At 35.1% G+C, this 17,055-nt stretch overlaps 3 protein-coding genes across 3 annotated transcripts; all 3 read right to left on the minus strand.

The window, feature by feature from the left end:
- Window positions 1-466: 466 nt before the first annotated feature.
- On the minus strand, window positions 467-1,045 carry LOC114188484 (probable long-chain-alcohol O-fatty-acyltransferase 7). Its single transcript, XM_028077056.1, is given in 3 exon segments — window positions 467-726; window positions 729-895; window positions 897-1,045. Coding segments are annotated over 3 exon segments (576 nt in total).
- A 2,368-nt stretch (window positions 1,046-3,413) lies between these two features.
- LOC114187426 (probable long-chain-alcohol O-fatty-acyltransferase 5) lies at window positions 3,414-4,784 on the minus strand. The gene has a single exon (XM_028075679.1). It carries the CDS (start codon window positions 4,631-4,633, stop codon window positions 3,584-3,586), a length of 1,050 nt encoding a protein of 349 aa, XP_027931480.1. The 5' UTR covers window positions 4,634-4,784; the 3' UTR covers window positions 3,414-3,583.
- A 1,389-nt stretch (window positions 4,785-6,173) lies between these two features.
- LOC114187539 lies at window positions 6,174-8,845 on the minus strand. Its single transcript, XM_028075815.1, has 6 exons — window positions 8,583-8,845; window positions 8,200-8,511; window positions 7,595-7,641; window positions 7,165-7,227; window positions 6,671-6,803; window positions 6,174-6,457 (listed from the first exon to the last, which is right to left on the minus strand). Exons 1-6 carry the CDS (start codon window positions 8,683-8,685, stop codon window positions 6,441-6,443), a joined length of 675 nt encoding a protein of 224 aa, XP_027931616.1. The 5' UTR covers window positions 8,686-8,845; the 3' UTR covers window positions 6,174-6,440.
- Window positions 8,846-17,055: the final 8,210 nt, after the last annotated feature.

Here is a 17,055-nt window from a genome sequence, read left to right on the forward strand (position 1 = left end):
TGTTGAAATAAAGTAATAATTTTAAATTCTCATAAATAATTAGAAAACTATTTTATTGTATATGTTACACTTTTTTGGCAATGGCGAGTCATTGACCAAAGAGATAACAAAAGAAATTCTTGAGAGGAAGATATTGTTTGCTGTTAGATATTTGTAATAATAATTACGATCGTTCATTTGTCTCACTTTATTTTAAATTTATTGATCTCAGAAATATATGATATCATTGTATGGTGTAAAAGTTTTATTGCATTTAAAGGCTTTGGAAACAAGATAAATAAGTAGTTTAAAAGAGGTTGGATTTTTTACATTGTTGTATTCATAACTGGTGTAGAAAAATACATATATATTAATGAGAGTTTTCTTTTTAAATCTGTAAACATCCATATAAAATATAACTTAGAATATTCAAAATAACCATGGTAAAAAAACTCATAAAATCCTTGTAAAGAATGATTAACCATTTTCACTTAGGAGAGTTAAACACATCTAATAATTGTAATCTAGACTTAAAGAAATTGATCAAAACAGCATACTCTTCGGAAGACTTCTGATCCATGCCATTCCTCAACAATTGAGGAAAAAACAACCAATTCGCAGTGACACTCAAGAACGCCACCACAAGCACTCCTGAAATCACACGGTGCAACCGCCACCCACGACGGAGAGCCACCTTCTTTACTGCCACCTCCGCCACCGTGCACACACCGTGAAGCACAAAAAGCACGTGATTTCCCATGTGGGAGGCACACGTATAACGTAATAATAAATCAACTCATGCATGAGTCCAGACACAAGAAAGGTGGCGAACATGGCCACCAACATGGCGTAGAAAGGACCCATGAAAGGAGTAGACATACGGCGTACAGGGCCGTATACGGAGGGGCTTAGAACGAGAGACCATGAGGTTCCATTTATGACCCCAAAAATCTTGAAGTGAGGTGGAAAGGTAGGGTTCGTCGAACTGTGATTCTATCTGAAAGCCAGAAATGATTTGAACAGGTGTTGCAACAATGGCGAAAATAACTTCTTCCTCCACTTCCATAAAATCTTGAATTTGGATTTTTATTGGTTTTTCTATGTTATTTCTTTGTTGTACGTCCAAAATACACAAATATTTATTAATTTTAAAATTTTAAAATATATTAAAATTATTTTTAAAATATCAAAATATTGTATTTTTAATATTTAACTGATGACATAAAAAAACTCAGTAGAAAAATCGAACTCTAAAATCTTATATCCCTTTTCTCCTTACATTTTTTTTCCTCTTTCTTCTTCCATGAATACATTGCCCGCACTTCCCCCATTAGTTCTTCAGCATTCAAGAAGTTCTCCCTCATCATTCTCCTTCTCCTTAGAACACTATTCTCCCTCATCATTTTACTTCCGTTACCATTTAAGTTTGAGAAACTCTCCCTCACCATTCTCCTTCTCCTTCTTCCTTCGCTGTGTATGTATTCATGCACCTCTCCTCTTCTTCCACTTTTTGCAGATTCATTGTGAAAAGAAAAAAAATAATATAAACAATCATTCTTTTTAATGAATTTAACTTACATTCTTAATTTAAAAATAAAATAAAATAAAGGGTTCATAGAAGAATAAAACAAGAATAAGAAGAAAACCAAAGTCATATATTTACAAAAAGTAATTTGGTGAGAGATACATTCCAGAAAACCTAAACCAAAAGAAAATTTTAAATTTGGAAATGATTTTCGGAACATTTGTTTTGAATTTTTTTTATTCCAGAATGACTGTTTCGAAAGATATATTTAGATCTGGAAATATATTCCAAACCCATAAATACATTTCAGAATAAAAAAAATAATTTAAAACAAATATTCCAAAATTTATTTATGGATTTGAAAATACATTTTGAGACACTTTTTCCAAAATTATTTTAAGTGTTCCGAATTAAATGTTCTGGAATGTATCTTTGGATCTGAAAATACCTTCTCAAACACTTAATCTTTTTTCATATTTTTTAGATTGAGTGTTCTAAAAAAATATTTCTAAATCCAAAAATATCTTTTCTGCAATAATGAAACCTAATAATATAAAAGAAAATTGAGAAAGTGTTGGGATTTTTATTATATTTTTAATAAGGAATAGTTTGGAAATTACAACTTTTGGGGTGCAGGAAGAAAGACCATGACCTGTGGATATAAAGGAGAATAGACTAAAGACATAATCCATATTAATTTATGTGTTTCTCTAGATCTTCTGAAAAGCTTATTGGTATGTACTGTATGGGTAGGTCGGTTAATCAATCATCAGTGGGTTGAAATTACTCCTAAAAGGATTTTTTTAGTAGAGATTATGACATGACTTTTTTTTTTTTCTGTTTGTCGATTATTCTAAATGTACAACGTATTACATTGATCAACCACCCGTCGATTGAGACTACTTCAAAGAAAATGTACAAATTTTGTGCAACAACCAACAATCAAACAATCACTCAATTGTTGAATAGTTATTGGGCAGTACAAGGACTGCACACAAAATTTCACCCAGAGATCCATTTACGAAGATATGTAACAATGATCGGTCACCGGTCGGGTTCTCCTCATGGTGTCAATTGTTAGACTAGCCCTAGGATTTCACTTGGGTGTCCTCTTACGCAAATTAGGTACAATGTCGTCCAACAACTTGAACCGAACGACATCAAAGTGAATTATCTAGTGTTATGATTAGTGTTAACATGTTAGTAATTAAGTTTAAAAAGCAATTAAGTTATGATTAGGTCAACCTTAATGATGAGCCCATTAAAAAACTATAAATATAAGTCCAAAGTATGTTTGTTGGGACTTTTCTAACATTTATTACAATATTTATTGTTTTTGTCCGATCAAACTTTATCTTACTTAAACAAGTACTATCGATCAACAAATGAATAGGAAGACTAAAAGGACGACTCAAGCAAGGAATCGAAAACTTGACAAACTGTCTAGTCCTTACACATGAAAGAGAAATGCATTTTATGTTTTCAAAAATTTTATTCCTGAAATCTTATTCTTAAAATTCCAAAAAAAAAAAATTGTTCTCAAAAATTGTCAGAAATTGTAATCCGTAAGTCACTTTGATGGAGGGTAAAATAGTCAGTCTGATATTTTGTAGAGGTACGTAAAGAAATTCTGGAAATGCAGGAAGTAAAAGCCGTTTTGAGATGTGAACATATTGGGCCTTTGGTTATTGGGCCAACTATTTGGAAGCAAAGGCCCATCTTGAATAATTGTCCGCGGCAGAAGAAGCAAAAAGTAGGACGTGCTTCTTATATTTGTTATTATTTGATACAAACGAAGGGAACGAAAATAATAATTAATTCATGGCAATAACACTTTAAGAAAGAAAATTAGAAAAGAAAAATAACTTTACAACGTATCAGTAAAAATAAAATGAGAAAAATAATCAAATTTTAAAAGACACCAAGTTTAATCATTTTTATTATATTAATATATAAATTATTTGGTTCTGAACACCCTTCACAACAATAAAACTACTCACTCATAAACCTCAAAACATCAGCATCATCATGAATCCTTTGATTCACAACAGTAACTTTATTTCAAGAATGGTAACAAACTCATTCTCCAGAAGCATTCTTTAGGAACAATGAAGAAGTTAACAAATGTAACGGTAACTTCAACTTCACAAAATTCACCATAGTTGAATACTCCTCGATGGCCTTTTCATCCACACCATTCCTCAACAATTGCGGAAAAAACAACCACCTCCCGGTTGCCGCCAAGAACGCCAACACAAGCACCGCCGACACAGCTCCATGCAACCGCCACCCGCGGCGGAGCATGACCTTTTTCACCGCCACCTCCGCCGCCGTGCAGACTCCATGAAGCACAAAAAAGCAGGTAACTTCCCACGTGGGAGGCGCGCGTGTGAGATAATAATATATCAACTCATGCATGAGTCCAGACACAAGGAAAGTAGCCAACACAGCAGCGGACAGGGCACAAGAGGGACCCACAAAAGGTGTAGAAATACGGTATACGGGGTGGAATACGGAGGGACGTAGAATACCGGTAACCATGAGGTTCCACCTACGACCCCAGAAGTCTTGAAGGGAAGTTGAAAGATAAGGTTCGTCGAATTGGGGTTGTAGGTTAAACCCTAGAAGGGTTCGAACGGGGATAGCAGTGAGGGCTAAGACAAGTTCTATGCCGAGGTACATGTGAGAACAATAAAGGAGTAAGATGAAAAGGGGGTGGAGATTTTGGGTGTAGTTGTAAGCATTTATGATGAAGGGAAAGAGAAGAAGTTTTAGGAGAAAAAGGCATTTGGGTTTGGGTTTGGAGTTTTTGTGGTTGAGGCTAATGGGGAGAGAAGCTAAGGTGATGAAATGGAGAATGTTTGGGGGTGATTGAGCAAGAGGGCCATGGTTGAAGGAGAAAAGGATGAGTTTGAAAGTTCCAAGCCAAACGAGGAAGAAGGTGGTGGGGGCACCAAGGTGGAAGGAAGAGAGGTTGAAGGGAAGGATGAGGAAGAGGTAGAGAATTGGAAGGAGAGAGAGAAGTCTGAACAATCCTTTTGGTATTTTAGAAGATATGTAATAACAGTAGCAGAGACATGAGATGGTTGTGAGCCACACCTTCATGAACCTCACAATTTCATCATCCATTGTTTTTGTTTTTTTTTTCTTCCTTCAATCTAGGTGGTGGAATGTTTTTGAAATGTCACGGAAATTAGGAGTGATGATGTTCCGTGGATTTGAGGATCTCAAAGATGCAATACCAAAAAGGGAATTGCAATTTTTAATTCACTTTGGATGAGAAGTGACATACAAAAAGATTTTTCTTAGGCTATTTATTTATTGTTTTAAATTTGTTCTCTTCTTTCGTATTACCATACACTTTTTTTAATTATTACCTTATATTTGATTTTTTATCCTCTTTTTTTTCTTTTCTTCTTACGTGTATTGATTATTAGTTACATCAACTTCTCTGCTGCAGCCAAATTCTTTGTCGGGAGAATTTATTAAGCTGTCGTTATTTCATTTTTTACTCTTTTTTTAAGTGGAAAAGGTAGAGGGTTGTGCATTGGGATAAAGAAAAAATAATGGATATAATTATATAAAAAAAAAAAAAACTTGTCTACTGCTGCTCTTAACTTGGTACTCTTGATTGGACTGATAAAGCGGTTGTATTTAACTCCTTGATAACTAATTTCTAGATTATTGATGAGTACAGCGACCTAAAATAAATTAAGATGGGTAGTTGATTTAATAAATGAAATTGAATGGAGTAATTTTTGAAGCAGATATTTTAATTTCACATTATTTGTGGTTGAAGGGAAGCTGGGAGAGAACTGTGCAATCTACTTAGCTTTTATTCATTCATTCTTTCCAAAATCAAAGTAAAGTTGAAAATGACATCAATTTCTGAACTCCATCAATTAACAACCTCGCCTTGCGTTTTTAATTCGTTAATAATATAAGTAATTCAAATATTATTATAAAATACATTTAAAATATTAAATAAAATTAATTAAATTAAATTAAAATATTTAAATTCATATATTTTTAAAGTTTTAGATTAAATTTTCAAAAAATACTAATTCTAATTTTCATTCACTCAAAACTAACTTGATGATGAAGAACGTATTTAATTCTAAAATAAAATATTAAGTCGAGTGTCAGGTAGTCAGACAAAAGAAACTAAAAATGTTTGTGTTAGTGAGTAAGTGCGTGTAAAGGATAACAAAAGCAATATTATATTATAATATTACCTTGGTTTTGTAGATTACATTCAGTGCAAACAACTAGACTACAAATCGGATAGATCATATAATTATTTCCTAAAGATCATCAAAGATTTGGTGCAAAGCAAACTAATCAGAAGGTAAAGCAAATGTTGTGAGATGTGTCGTTTCATTCCAATCACCCCGTTTTCATTTTTTGTGTACGTGTCGCTTCATTTCATTTACTAAATGCACGTGCATTAGAATCGTGAGATTCAACTCCGATTCAGGCGATCAAACTACGAGAAAGAATTTTTAATCGAAATCGTGATTCAAATAGTACTGTTTGAACGATTATAATTATAATGTTTTTGATCTTTTAAGCATAGCATGTTTCTGTCTCTCAAATTTCAATCTTAAATAAGCCAATGTCATATCAATAAATTCTAAATGGGCAAAGAAACTAAAATCAGACAACACACTTTCAAAATAAATCATATTGCTTGATTATAAATTTTTTGTGCACAAGTTTTTACATCCTTATCATTGTCTTGATGCAAAATATATATAGATTTAGAAAAGATACACATACAAAATACTAGTGGTCAGATAACTAACTGTATGGGACGCTTCCAGCATCTAATTGGCTGCCATGGGGAAAACTGGAAGTCTGCAATGCTGACTGAAAAATGAACAAAGACTTCTAGAGCTTGTTCTTGGAGGACAGTAGATTAATAATTAGAAGGCATTCAACCCTCCTCTGACTCTGCACATCAGAATAGATATCAGGTAAGGATTTGTTAGAAGAATAGACATGCACCAAAAAGTTGGGCACTATGGAATTTCAAGGCAGTAACTATATACCGGAAAAGGTATGTTACCACTTTACCACCGGTCTTCATACAATATGGAAAACAATACATACACGAAAATGATAAAGAAAAACAGTTTCAACTTTTTCTTCAGCTATTTCTCTTACCATGTATGGCTTCCATGTTATTTTCCTTGAAAACACCTAGAGGTGACCCATGAACAGAGAGAAGTATCTCGCCAGCTTTGGGCAGTCTAAGTGTTTTGGGTGTCATCCCAACAGACAACCTCTGACTAGTCACCTGCAAAATGCTTACAGAGCCAAATTAAATTCAGAACTAATTTGGAACAGTTGGATTTTCTGAACATCACAAAATCATATAACAGTGAAATGAAAATCCGACAACTCAGGTCTCAAATATATGTTGTAATTTCGATTTACAGAGATAAAATACAAATTAGCTCAATCTTCGTCTAGCACTCCTGAGTTGTTGACCGTGTTAATGCATACAAAAAGCAACTAAAATTAATCCAGATCCAATGCCTTCAGCTGTTAAAACTCAGGAGAAGTAGGATATCCTTATTTCTTAGTTAAACAAACCAGAGTTCATGATAAAACAAACATACAATACATAATAAAGTAGCAAGAAAGAAGATACAAACCCCGGGAGTCTGAAGACCTTCCTGCAATGCTAGATTATGAGTGTCAGATGGCTCCTCCAAAACCTGTACAAACAATAGAAATTTAGATCTAACTAGGACCTAAAAAATCCATTCACATTGGAGAATTCTTTGAATTACTTTATAAGTTAGAATGGATGAACAAGAGCAACGCAATTGCACCCATTTTGGAGTTAAGCCCTCTTTGTTACCACATACTCTACAACAACTAAAGAGTAATAACGTTATTGCTAACACGGAAAACATTGAGGAGAAGTTATTTATATGTCAGGATTTATGTTTTTGAATTAAAAATATCACATTGATCTTATGTGTAATATTTTCAGCATTGTGCAACAACATCCAAATCACACTAGAAAAGGTGTATGACAACAACTAATAACCAAACAAAGTGAAAAGAGAACAAACATACAATATCCTTGAATTGCAGGTTATCAGCACCAACAAAACTCATTCTCCCTGCCACAGAAGAAGTAACTATTGTCAACTATAAAAATATGTCAGGTTTTGCTAGTATGTATATGCATGGGATAAATGGTAGGACAAAATCTATTTTGATTCCAAAGGGCATGAAACGTGTGTTTAAATTCATAAGAATGAAATAAAGGATGAGGACACATGGAAAGGAAGAGAAATATGGTTTCTAGTATTAGCCCAATATATAAGATACAACAAAGACATAATATAATATTAGCATAAAAAAATAAACCACTCTTTATAGCCCTCCGGTATAGCTTCTCTGTATTATTGAGTTTAAGCTAATTTAAGCTTATGAAAAATTTATTTCATTTTTCTCTTCTATAAGTATCTACGGATAAATTTGTTGAAACAAATCCATTATCTACTAACTAAGGGAAAAGTAAAACAAGACTCTCAAGATATTCAGGAATTTTTAAACTTATTAAGTCGCAAACTGCATTTCCAGAAGCTATGTTTTTCTAATTTTCTCAATTTCAGAACTAATGTGGAAGTGTTGGACATTTCCGGAATTCAAATGGTGTTTGCCCTGAAAAGTACCTCCTGCACTGGCAGAATGGTCAAAGCCTGCGAAGCGAGGGAAAGAGGCGATGGACAACCTTTGGAGCAAAGAAGCACGCGCATCCATTTCATCGTTACAACCCTCGTTCTCTCTCCATTTCACTTCTAGCATCTTGTTCCGTTCGTCGTTCACGACAGAGAGATTAGGTAGGGTTTCCTCAAAAACCTGCAACACAGGCTTACAAAGCTCCTCGCTGCTGAAACACGAGCGCAACAATCGCACTTCCGTGAGCAAGTGTTCGATCTCCACTTCGCGAACCGCCCTAATCGCTCCAATTTGTCGCTCCATCGCTACACCAAAATTCAATGAAACTCAAAACACATCAAAAAATGAAAACAAAAATCGAAATGTAAATGTGAACCTTGAATTTCGAGGTCCATGAATTGAGGCGGCTGCGTCTGAGTCTGAGAGTCCGGTTTTGATTCGCGAGCTTTCTTGGTTCGATTCGTTCTACGCTTCGGCATTTTCTGATTCCAACAAAATGGTAATCAAACTCGTAAAGTGGAGTTTACGTTCCCACACCGCTGGCCTTGTCTCGGAAGAAAACTCGATCTTGGAGCAAGAACGGTAGGCTATCTGTGATTCGGTAAGGTCGGCCACACTCACATTTTCACATATCTAGTTCTGGAGGGAGTATTAATTTGAAATAGACCAAACTTGGATACAGTATTTATTTATTATTTTACTTTTCTAATCAAAATTCAAGTTTATCTTAATAATTTATATAATATAGAAAATCAAGATCATTCAATTATCATTTAAGTATTGATAATTAAATAAATAATTAAGAGAAAAGATATTAGAAGCATGTGTTTTCAATAATTTAAAGGTTTTCTCGAAAAGCTGTAGGAATTGCTGATAAATCTAACACGTTATGTTTTTTTTTTTTTTCATCTTAGTAAATTTGTTAAAGGATTCTTGTAAGTTGAATTAGAGAAAGAAACAAACGACATGACTGGTGTTATATTATGGTAATTTTAATTAAATAATTAAGAATGATATTTTATTTTTATTAATGATAAAATCAAGCCACGTATTAGTTAAATAAAAGTAAAATATATTTTAAATATCAACTAATAAAATTTTAATAAATACTCGATTAAAAATATATTGATTTATAATTACTTGTTATTTAATTAGACTTATTAGTATAGTATATATTTTTTGAGTTTGCAATCATTTAAATTTTTATCATATTTTGAAAAGAAAAAAAAATTTTGGATCAAGTTTAATTGAGAGCGTACTCATTTAAATTTATATCATATCTAAATTCGTATTTGGAAAGAACAAATTTGCAGATCAAGTTTTAAATGATTTTCTTATTAACTCTATATTGTCGACCATTACTATACACAACAATCTTGATTGTTCCAACAAAGCAATAGTTTTCCATTTTGAATTAGAGAAAACAAACAATATAACTAGTGTTGCGATAATTTTGATTAAAGGATTAAAAGTGATATTTTATTTTTATTAATGATATAATCAAACGACATATCATTTAAACAAAAGTAAAATATATTTTAGATATCAACTAATAAAAATTTAATAAATGCTCAATTAAAAAAATATTTGATTTATAATTACTTGTTATTTAATTAGTCTTATTGGTATAGTATACATTCGTTTGAGTCTATACTCATTTAAATCTTTATCTTGCTTAAATTCGCATTTTGAAAGAGAAAAATCTTGGATCAAGTTTGATTGAGAGCGTATTCATTTAAGTTTGCATCTTACATAAATTCGCATTTGTAAAGAAAAAAAAAAAATTCTCAGATCAAGTTTTAAATGATTTTCTTATCAAACCTGTATTGTCAAGCAATACTATACACTACAATTTTGATTGTTCCAACAAAGCAATAATTTCCATGCACTAACAATCATTCATATGTAGACTTAGTCTTTATGTTTCGTGCCTCCTTTATATGACCCTCAATATTTCATAATTATTGTGACTCCTAATATTTCATAAGTTTGCATCCCAATTAAATTTGCATTAAACTCTCTAATGAGTGTCTCATGTGTGTGTGTGTCAAAGTTTCTCTAATCTCATAAAGCATAACAAAGCCCTAGCCAATTGCTAACCCCACCTCCCCCTAACCCTCCTCACTATATTCTCTCTCCTCTAACGAAAATATTTGCCCCACAATCCCCCTTGCCACCTCACCCATTATGTTATTATAGAATTAAGGATGTGTGCTTGTGGGCCGCTAGGTGATGGGTTTCCACTTATTCCTCTCATAGACCTGTTATATTGTCCTATTCTACCTTTCCACTCCTTCATTCGTATCAATACCTGCCCCTTGAAGATTTACCTTGTCCTCAAGGTGAAGTTCATGAAAAGATTCTCACTTCTTGTTCACAGATTCCCATGAATTTTCACAAGTTGGTAGATTGCGCCATTTTACTAACACTTCCAAAATTTGGTCTCTTTCGCTCCTGATTGCAAGGATTTCTTCGGGTTGGACCTAGAGTTCTAAATCTTAATTTATATACGAAGGTAGTGGTTGGACGACCCCTTCCTCAGCCACCCTTGGTTTCAGTAGAGACACATGAAACATAGGATGAACTCTGCTATCTTTGGGCAATTTCAACTTGTAAGCTAACTCTCCTACTTTTTCCAAGATCTCATAAGGACCGTAGTATCTTGGATTGAGCTTTCGGTTCACTCTCTTAGCCAATTTCTTCAACTTATATGGTTGTAATTTCAAATAAACCATATCTCCCACCTTATACTCCACCTCGCTTATGTTTTTATTGGCTTATTGTCTCATCCTATTTTGACCTTGCACCAATTGATCTTTCAAAATCGCCCATAGTTCATTGCGCTCTTGTAGCATCACTGTCACCTCTTCCATAGGCGTTGCTGGTACATCACCCCTCACTAATAGAGTATGGTCTCTTCTATATAATTGAGTGGTGTAAATTTGGTGGATTCATGGTAGGTAGTATTGTACCAAAATTTTCCCCAACTGAGCCATTTCAGCCACTACTTAGGTCTTAACCCTGTCACACACCTCAAATACGTTTCCAAACAACGATCCACCACTTCAGTTTGTCTATCGATTTGCGGATGATATGCAAAACTAAACTTTAATTTGGTGCGTGCAAGCTTGACTAACTCAGTCTAAAATGAACTCATGAAGAAGCGAGCCCGATCAGAACCCATGCAACCTTACCACCTCTTTGAAGAACAATTCAACAATGTCGTTTGTTATGTAAGAATTTGTCAAAGCGAGGAAATGGGCATTTTAGTGAAACGATCAACTACGACCAAGATAGTGTCCTTACCCCAACTTTGGGTAACCCTCTAATGAAATTCATTGAGATATCAATCCAAATTTGTTTTGGAACAGGGAAAGGTTGTAGCAACCCTGCAAGACTCATGGTTTGATACTTATTTCTTTGACACATATCACATTTCTTCACGTATTCTTGGTTGTTCTTTCTCATTCCTTCCCAAAATAATAGGCTCGAGATCCTTTTACAAGTTATAAAAAAACTTGAATGCCCTCTGATAGCATAATCATGAAATTCTTGCATAATTGATGTGATTTTAAGGATCCCTTTGGAATGACCAGCCGCCCTTGATAATATTATCGTCCTTGATTGATGTTATACCCCGGATGATCTCGAGTCTTCATGAATAAGTCTTGGATAATCTGTTGCAACCTCCTATCTTTCTCAATTTCTGTCTCTAAATCTTCCCATTCTAGAAATCAGACTATATGAATGGCAACATATTGCATTTGTCGAGAGAGTACATCAGCAGCTCGATTATCTTTGCCAGGTTTGTACTTAATTTTGAAATCAAACCCAAGTAACTTATCCATTTATTTTGCTCTTCTCACATCAATATATGATCTCTTAAAAATTACAAACTCTTCTGATTAGTATGGATTATGAAATGTCTCACCAATAAGTAATGGTGCCATTTTTGTACAACCATGACCACGACCATAAATTATTTTTCATAGACTAACTTGTTAAAGTTCTTGTTAGATAATGTTTGGCTCATGTAAGCCACGAGTTATCCATTTTGCATTGAAATTGTCCCTAATCCTTGGCCTAAAGCATTAATTTCAATCATAAAAACCTTTGTAAAGTCAGGCACGCCAAGCACGGGCACTTGTGTCCTGACCGTTTTCAGCTATTCAAAAGTTGTATGAGTTGAGTCATCCGATTGAAACTTGTCCTTCTTCTACTGTTGAGTTAGTGGCCAAGCTATCTTCCCGCAACAAATTTTCAATAGTATCTTGTTAGGCCTAGAAAACCCCGCAATCCTCGCACATCTTTCAAAATGGGCCCTTCCACTATTGTATTGGGTTGTATGACTACAGCCCCCATCATTTCTTGCACAAAATTTTCAATCTCAAACTTTTGATAATAAGGGTACCGACACGGCCTGATATTTGGAATGTTGGTGTTGTCTTGGAGATAAATGGCATGGTCACAATCCCTTTTAGGAAGCAAACAAGTAGGTTCTCTAAATAGATCTTCATAGTCTTGAATAACAACAATCAAAGCAGGACAAATAGGGTAGGTATTTTTTACCTCCGACATGGTAGTGGAATGACATGATAGTACATATGTCTCTATAGTTTGGAAAAGCCTTCACTATCTCCTTCCATGATGCCTAAGATTTTCATATGAAAGGATCACCTTGTATGCTCATTTTGTCATCTTTATCGCCCCAAGTTAAAAACAAGGTTTTGAAGTTTGCTTTGACGTTCCACAAACTGGCCAACCAATCCATGCCTAACACCAAATCAGTGCTACCTAACTCCATGATGAAGAAATGTTGCACAATAGGAACCCTTGGACTTTTATTGTCAAATGCATACATATTCTTCGATTTTGCACCTTGGCACTAGTGCCTACCTCTACCTCATAGCCCTTTGTGTCATTCACTTTTAAGTTAAGTTGCTTAACTAATGTCTTGGAAATGAAATTAGTTGAGGCCCCACAATCCACCAATATTAGCACATCTACCCCCCTAAGCATGCCAACCACTTTGAAAGATGTATTGGAAGTGAATCATTCTTTACTATATAGAGAAAGTTGCAATACTTTACTAATGAGAGTGTAACATCCTAAGCGGATATTACTTAATAAAAGAAATTATAATTTTAAGTGAATTTAAACAATAAAATTGTTCCCAATAACGCGGGAAATTCAAAATCCTTAACGATGGTAAATAAAAATAATTCGTAACAACTTATTACAAGCTTGAAATCCAAGAAAACAACTTAAAAGAAAATTACAAAGTTTATTCAAAACTAGTTCCTTAAATAATTCCCAATAGTAATTCCCCGTCTCGTCCCTATGCTTTTTCATCCTGACATGGAATCACATTTGCTCCCGTGTGACAAGTCACACAATTATCGTCAAACACAAACAGAAAGAGTGAGCTTAAAAGAAAGAAACATGTAATAATCACAATATAAACCCCTCCCCCAAACTAACTTAGCCAATTTATCATTTTGTCAAGACCTATACACCAGAAGGTACGTAGACAACCCCAATCTCATAACTTATATAAGATCAACACATACTCATTCATGGTAATAGGGATTTCATATGCTTCCATGAACATGCCCGCTCGTGGTCCAACTCTACGAACCTCTCTGCTTGTAGTCCAACCTCTACGGACATCCCTGCTTGTAGTCAACAAACGTGAACACCACCTATTATTAATCTCTCCGCTCATAACAACCTCAAGTGTGAGAATGAAACATACGGACATCTCCGGCCGTATCCCCGCACAAGAGTACATCCAATACGAACCTCTTCGTCCATATCAATCACGTATTTCCAACTTCGTTACAAACCTCCTCGCTCGTAACTCATCCAAGCATATCTCATACCAAGATCCTCGTAACAAGCCATGTAAAACACACCACAAATGCATCCTGCCACTGCACTATCGCCTGACACAGCCTAAGCACGTTAGGAAAAATTGCAGTGCATACTGTCTGACGGTCTGAACTCACTATCGAGCGCCACTTGTTATAGGGACTTCCTTGAGTATCCTATCGCCTGAAGAATTCCCTTATGCCATCAAGCACTATACCAATAGCGTGCAACTACTGGTTTTGCACCAAAAAGCAGTTCAGAAACCCCTAAATAATTTAGGCACACTATCCAGGATACCATATACATGACTATACGAATTTAACCTAACTCAACAAGTACCAATTCATCTCAGATGCAGCACTTATAGTTATATTCAATTGTATTCCCAATTTAAAACATCCTAATACTTGATTTTGACAAGATATTCCACAGGCTCATAAGGACTTCCAAAACAGAGACTATGAACTGCATAACTTCTGCTAGATCATACCTTACCTCAAACAGTACCTGCAACATCCCATTCTTCCAATCTATCATATCCAATCACATTTAGCATCATCATACAAGTATATTTCATGCACTATATCCTTCCCCCTACCCTGTACCCTATTTATAACCTTACTACATATATGAGTCCAGATAAACCCCCACAAAAAGCCACTAAGCACCAACACAATCAAAATGAAGAGTGCACAATTGCACTAGACTGTCGCCTGGCGACAAATTATGTACCGCCAAATGGTGCATCAACTCCTGGGGAGATCCTAGATTTTTCCTGTACCTACACAAACCCTAAAATCCCAAAACGCATATTGTTCACCCAATTTCACATACTAGGCAGTCAATCATGCTTCCAGACTCCACATATGACCAATTTAAACTCAATTTCACAGAATATCCCACAATCCTTAAGCTGAAATCATACTTCCCCTCATCCCCAATCCCTCATGAACCCTTCGATTAATTCATGCAACAATTGATTCAGTCACCATAGAGACATTCCAAACAATATATATGTTCAACAACAATCATAGAGAGTTCGAGAAACCAAGTTTAATACAAAAATTCCACAGAATCCAACAAAACGTAGAGATTGAACCAATCCAATTCGTGTTGCCTAACAGGCCTTCATCACCGCCAGGCGGTTCTTGGCAAAACCCATAAATTAGGTTTAATCAACTTGAGTAGCTTAGTGAACCTTCATTGCTACCAAACGATTTTTGGGCAGAAACTTCAAAAAATGGCGCAAAATGAAGGACCTTCATTACAAACATGAGGTACAACTCCCCTTATCTGGATTTCCTGCTCCAATTGCGCTCCTAACCTCCTTCTTAATCCAAAATTGATCACACCCTTGTCTTTTCCCCCACCAAAAACCCTCACTGTCCTTCCTCTCACTCTTTGGTCACAAGGTTATGCTCTCCCAAAACATCTCTATGTTGCCACAAGTATGTCCTTTTGTTTTCCTTTTACTAGACTCTTTTCTCATTTTTTAGCCCAAAAAAATAGAATTAAATAAAAACAAAAATTAACTACACAATAGTTAATGATCATTCAAGTGTCATTTACTGCACCTTAACTGCCACTCTTCTACCTTTCTGGTTTCTCAAGAACTTCTAGGGTTTCTAGGCCTCTTATCACCCAATTATCAAGCATATGCTCTCCAAGAATATCACACAATTATCAAGCATATGCACAACTAATAAGTCATTACATGTTTCATGACAGTTCATGCACATACATTTATGATGCCACATCACATACTCATACGTACATACAAAATAAAATAATAATTAAATAACTCACTAATGGCCTACTCATGATTTGAAACTAAGTCCTCTCAACAACACCCAACATGTTCAACCACTTGAGTTATCATTGTTCCTTGTTATGATTGACCCATTTAATTTCTTGAGGTGTATCCACAATTATCATAATTAAATATTTATTCTTTATTTATTTTTCCCAAGTCTTACATAACCTTTATCCCCTCTTCGTCACTACTCTCCAATTTGTCCCTTTGTCCCTTTGTGACCCTTCAATGAGTACAAATTGATAGTGTTTCAATTTGCATACATGATCGTGATCCCAAGTGTTTCCTCATTTAAAACAGAGTCATTTGCGACTTCTTCCTCTTAATTATGCTTGAGAAAGTTTCTCTCCATTGGATGGTTTCTTCTCCCCCGAATCAGTTTCACTCACTCATCATGTTGCTTGTGCCTTCCTTAATGCCTCATCTCTCCCACTTAGTGAAACCACGAGTAGGTTTGCCCGTTGTCTTCTCTCGCCATTTTTTTCTTTTTGAATTCATTATCCCAGCTTTGCCTAGAGCTCTATTTTTCTCTTCAAGCAATAGTGCTTGATCCATCAACTGTTCCAGAGACCCGTCGAAAATAACTTCAATTCCGCCTGAATCTCTTCCTTCACGTCGGTGAGGAAGATGCCTGGTAGCATGATGCGCTCTTCTTTCTTCAACGGTGTATATTAGCGTTCGAACTTCTCCCGGTATTTCATCATGGGACTGGTTTGTTGCAGACTCAATAATGTTCCAAAAGGATTTTGTATCAACCCCGATTAAAATGGTCTAATAATAACCCCTTTGAATTCCTCCTAAGTTCATGACTATGTTCGGTCCACCGTTAATGCCAACTTAAAGCCTTGTCTTCCAAAGCAATCACCAAAACATCCAATTTTTCATCATCCTCCAGCAGATTGAGTTTGAAATCTCTTTTAGCTCTCACGATTCAACCATATGCATCATCGCCACGAAATATGAGAATTCGAAGTTTCCGCCTTCCAAAATCATGTGACGACGCACGACTACTGGTGCGGATAGACTTCAGTCATTTTGTCATTACAAAATCAAGGATGTGTTCTTGTAGAACCCCGGGTGATGATTTTCCACTTATTACTCTCACAGACATGGTGTATTGTACTATTCTGCCCTTCCGCTCCTTCATTCGTATTAGTGTGCTGTA

The sequence above is a fragment of the Vigna unguiculata genome, chromosome 6 (genome assembly GCF_004118075.2).
Source record: "Vigna unguiculata cultivar IT97K-499-35 chromosome 6, ASM411807v1, whole genome shotgun sequence".
NCBI classification, from domain to species: domain Eukaryota; kingdom Viridiplantae; phylum Streptophyta; class Magnoliopsida; order Fabales; family Fabaceae; genus Vigna; species Vigna unguiculata.

Coding starts and splice junctions, on each gene's coding strand:
- LOC114187426 (XM_028075679.1), bottom strand. CDS start 4,633: ATGGATGATGAAATTGTGAGGTTCATGAAGGTGTGGCTCACAACCATC.
- LOC114187539 (XM_028075815.1), bottom strand. CDS start 8,685: ATGCCGAAGCGTAGAACGAATCGAACCAAGAAAGCTCGCGAATCAAAA. Junction 8,512..8,582: donor CATGGACCTCGAAATTCAAG/GTTCACATTTAC, acceptor ATTTTGGTGTAG/CGATGGAGCGACAAATTGGA. Junction 7,642..8,199: donor CCATTCTGCCAGTGCAGGAG/GTACTTTTCAGG, acceptor CTTCTGTGGCAG/GGAGAATGAGTTTTGTTGGT.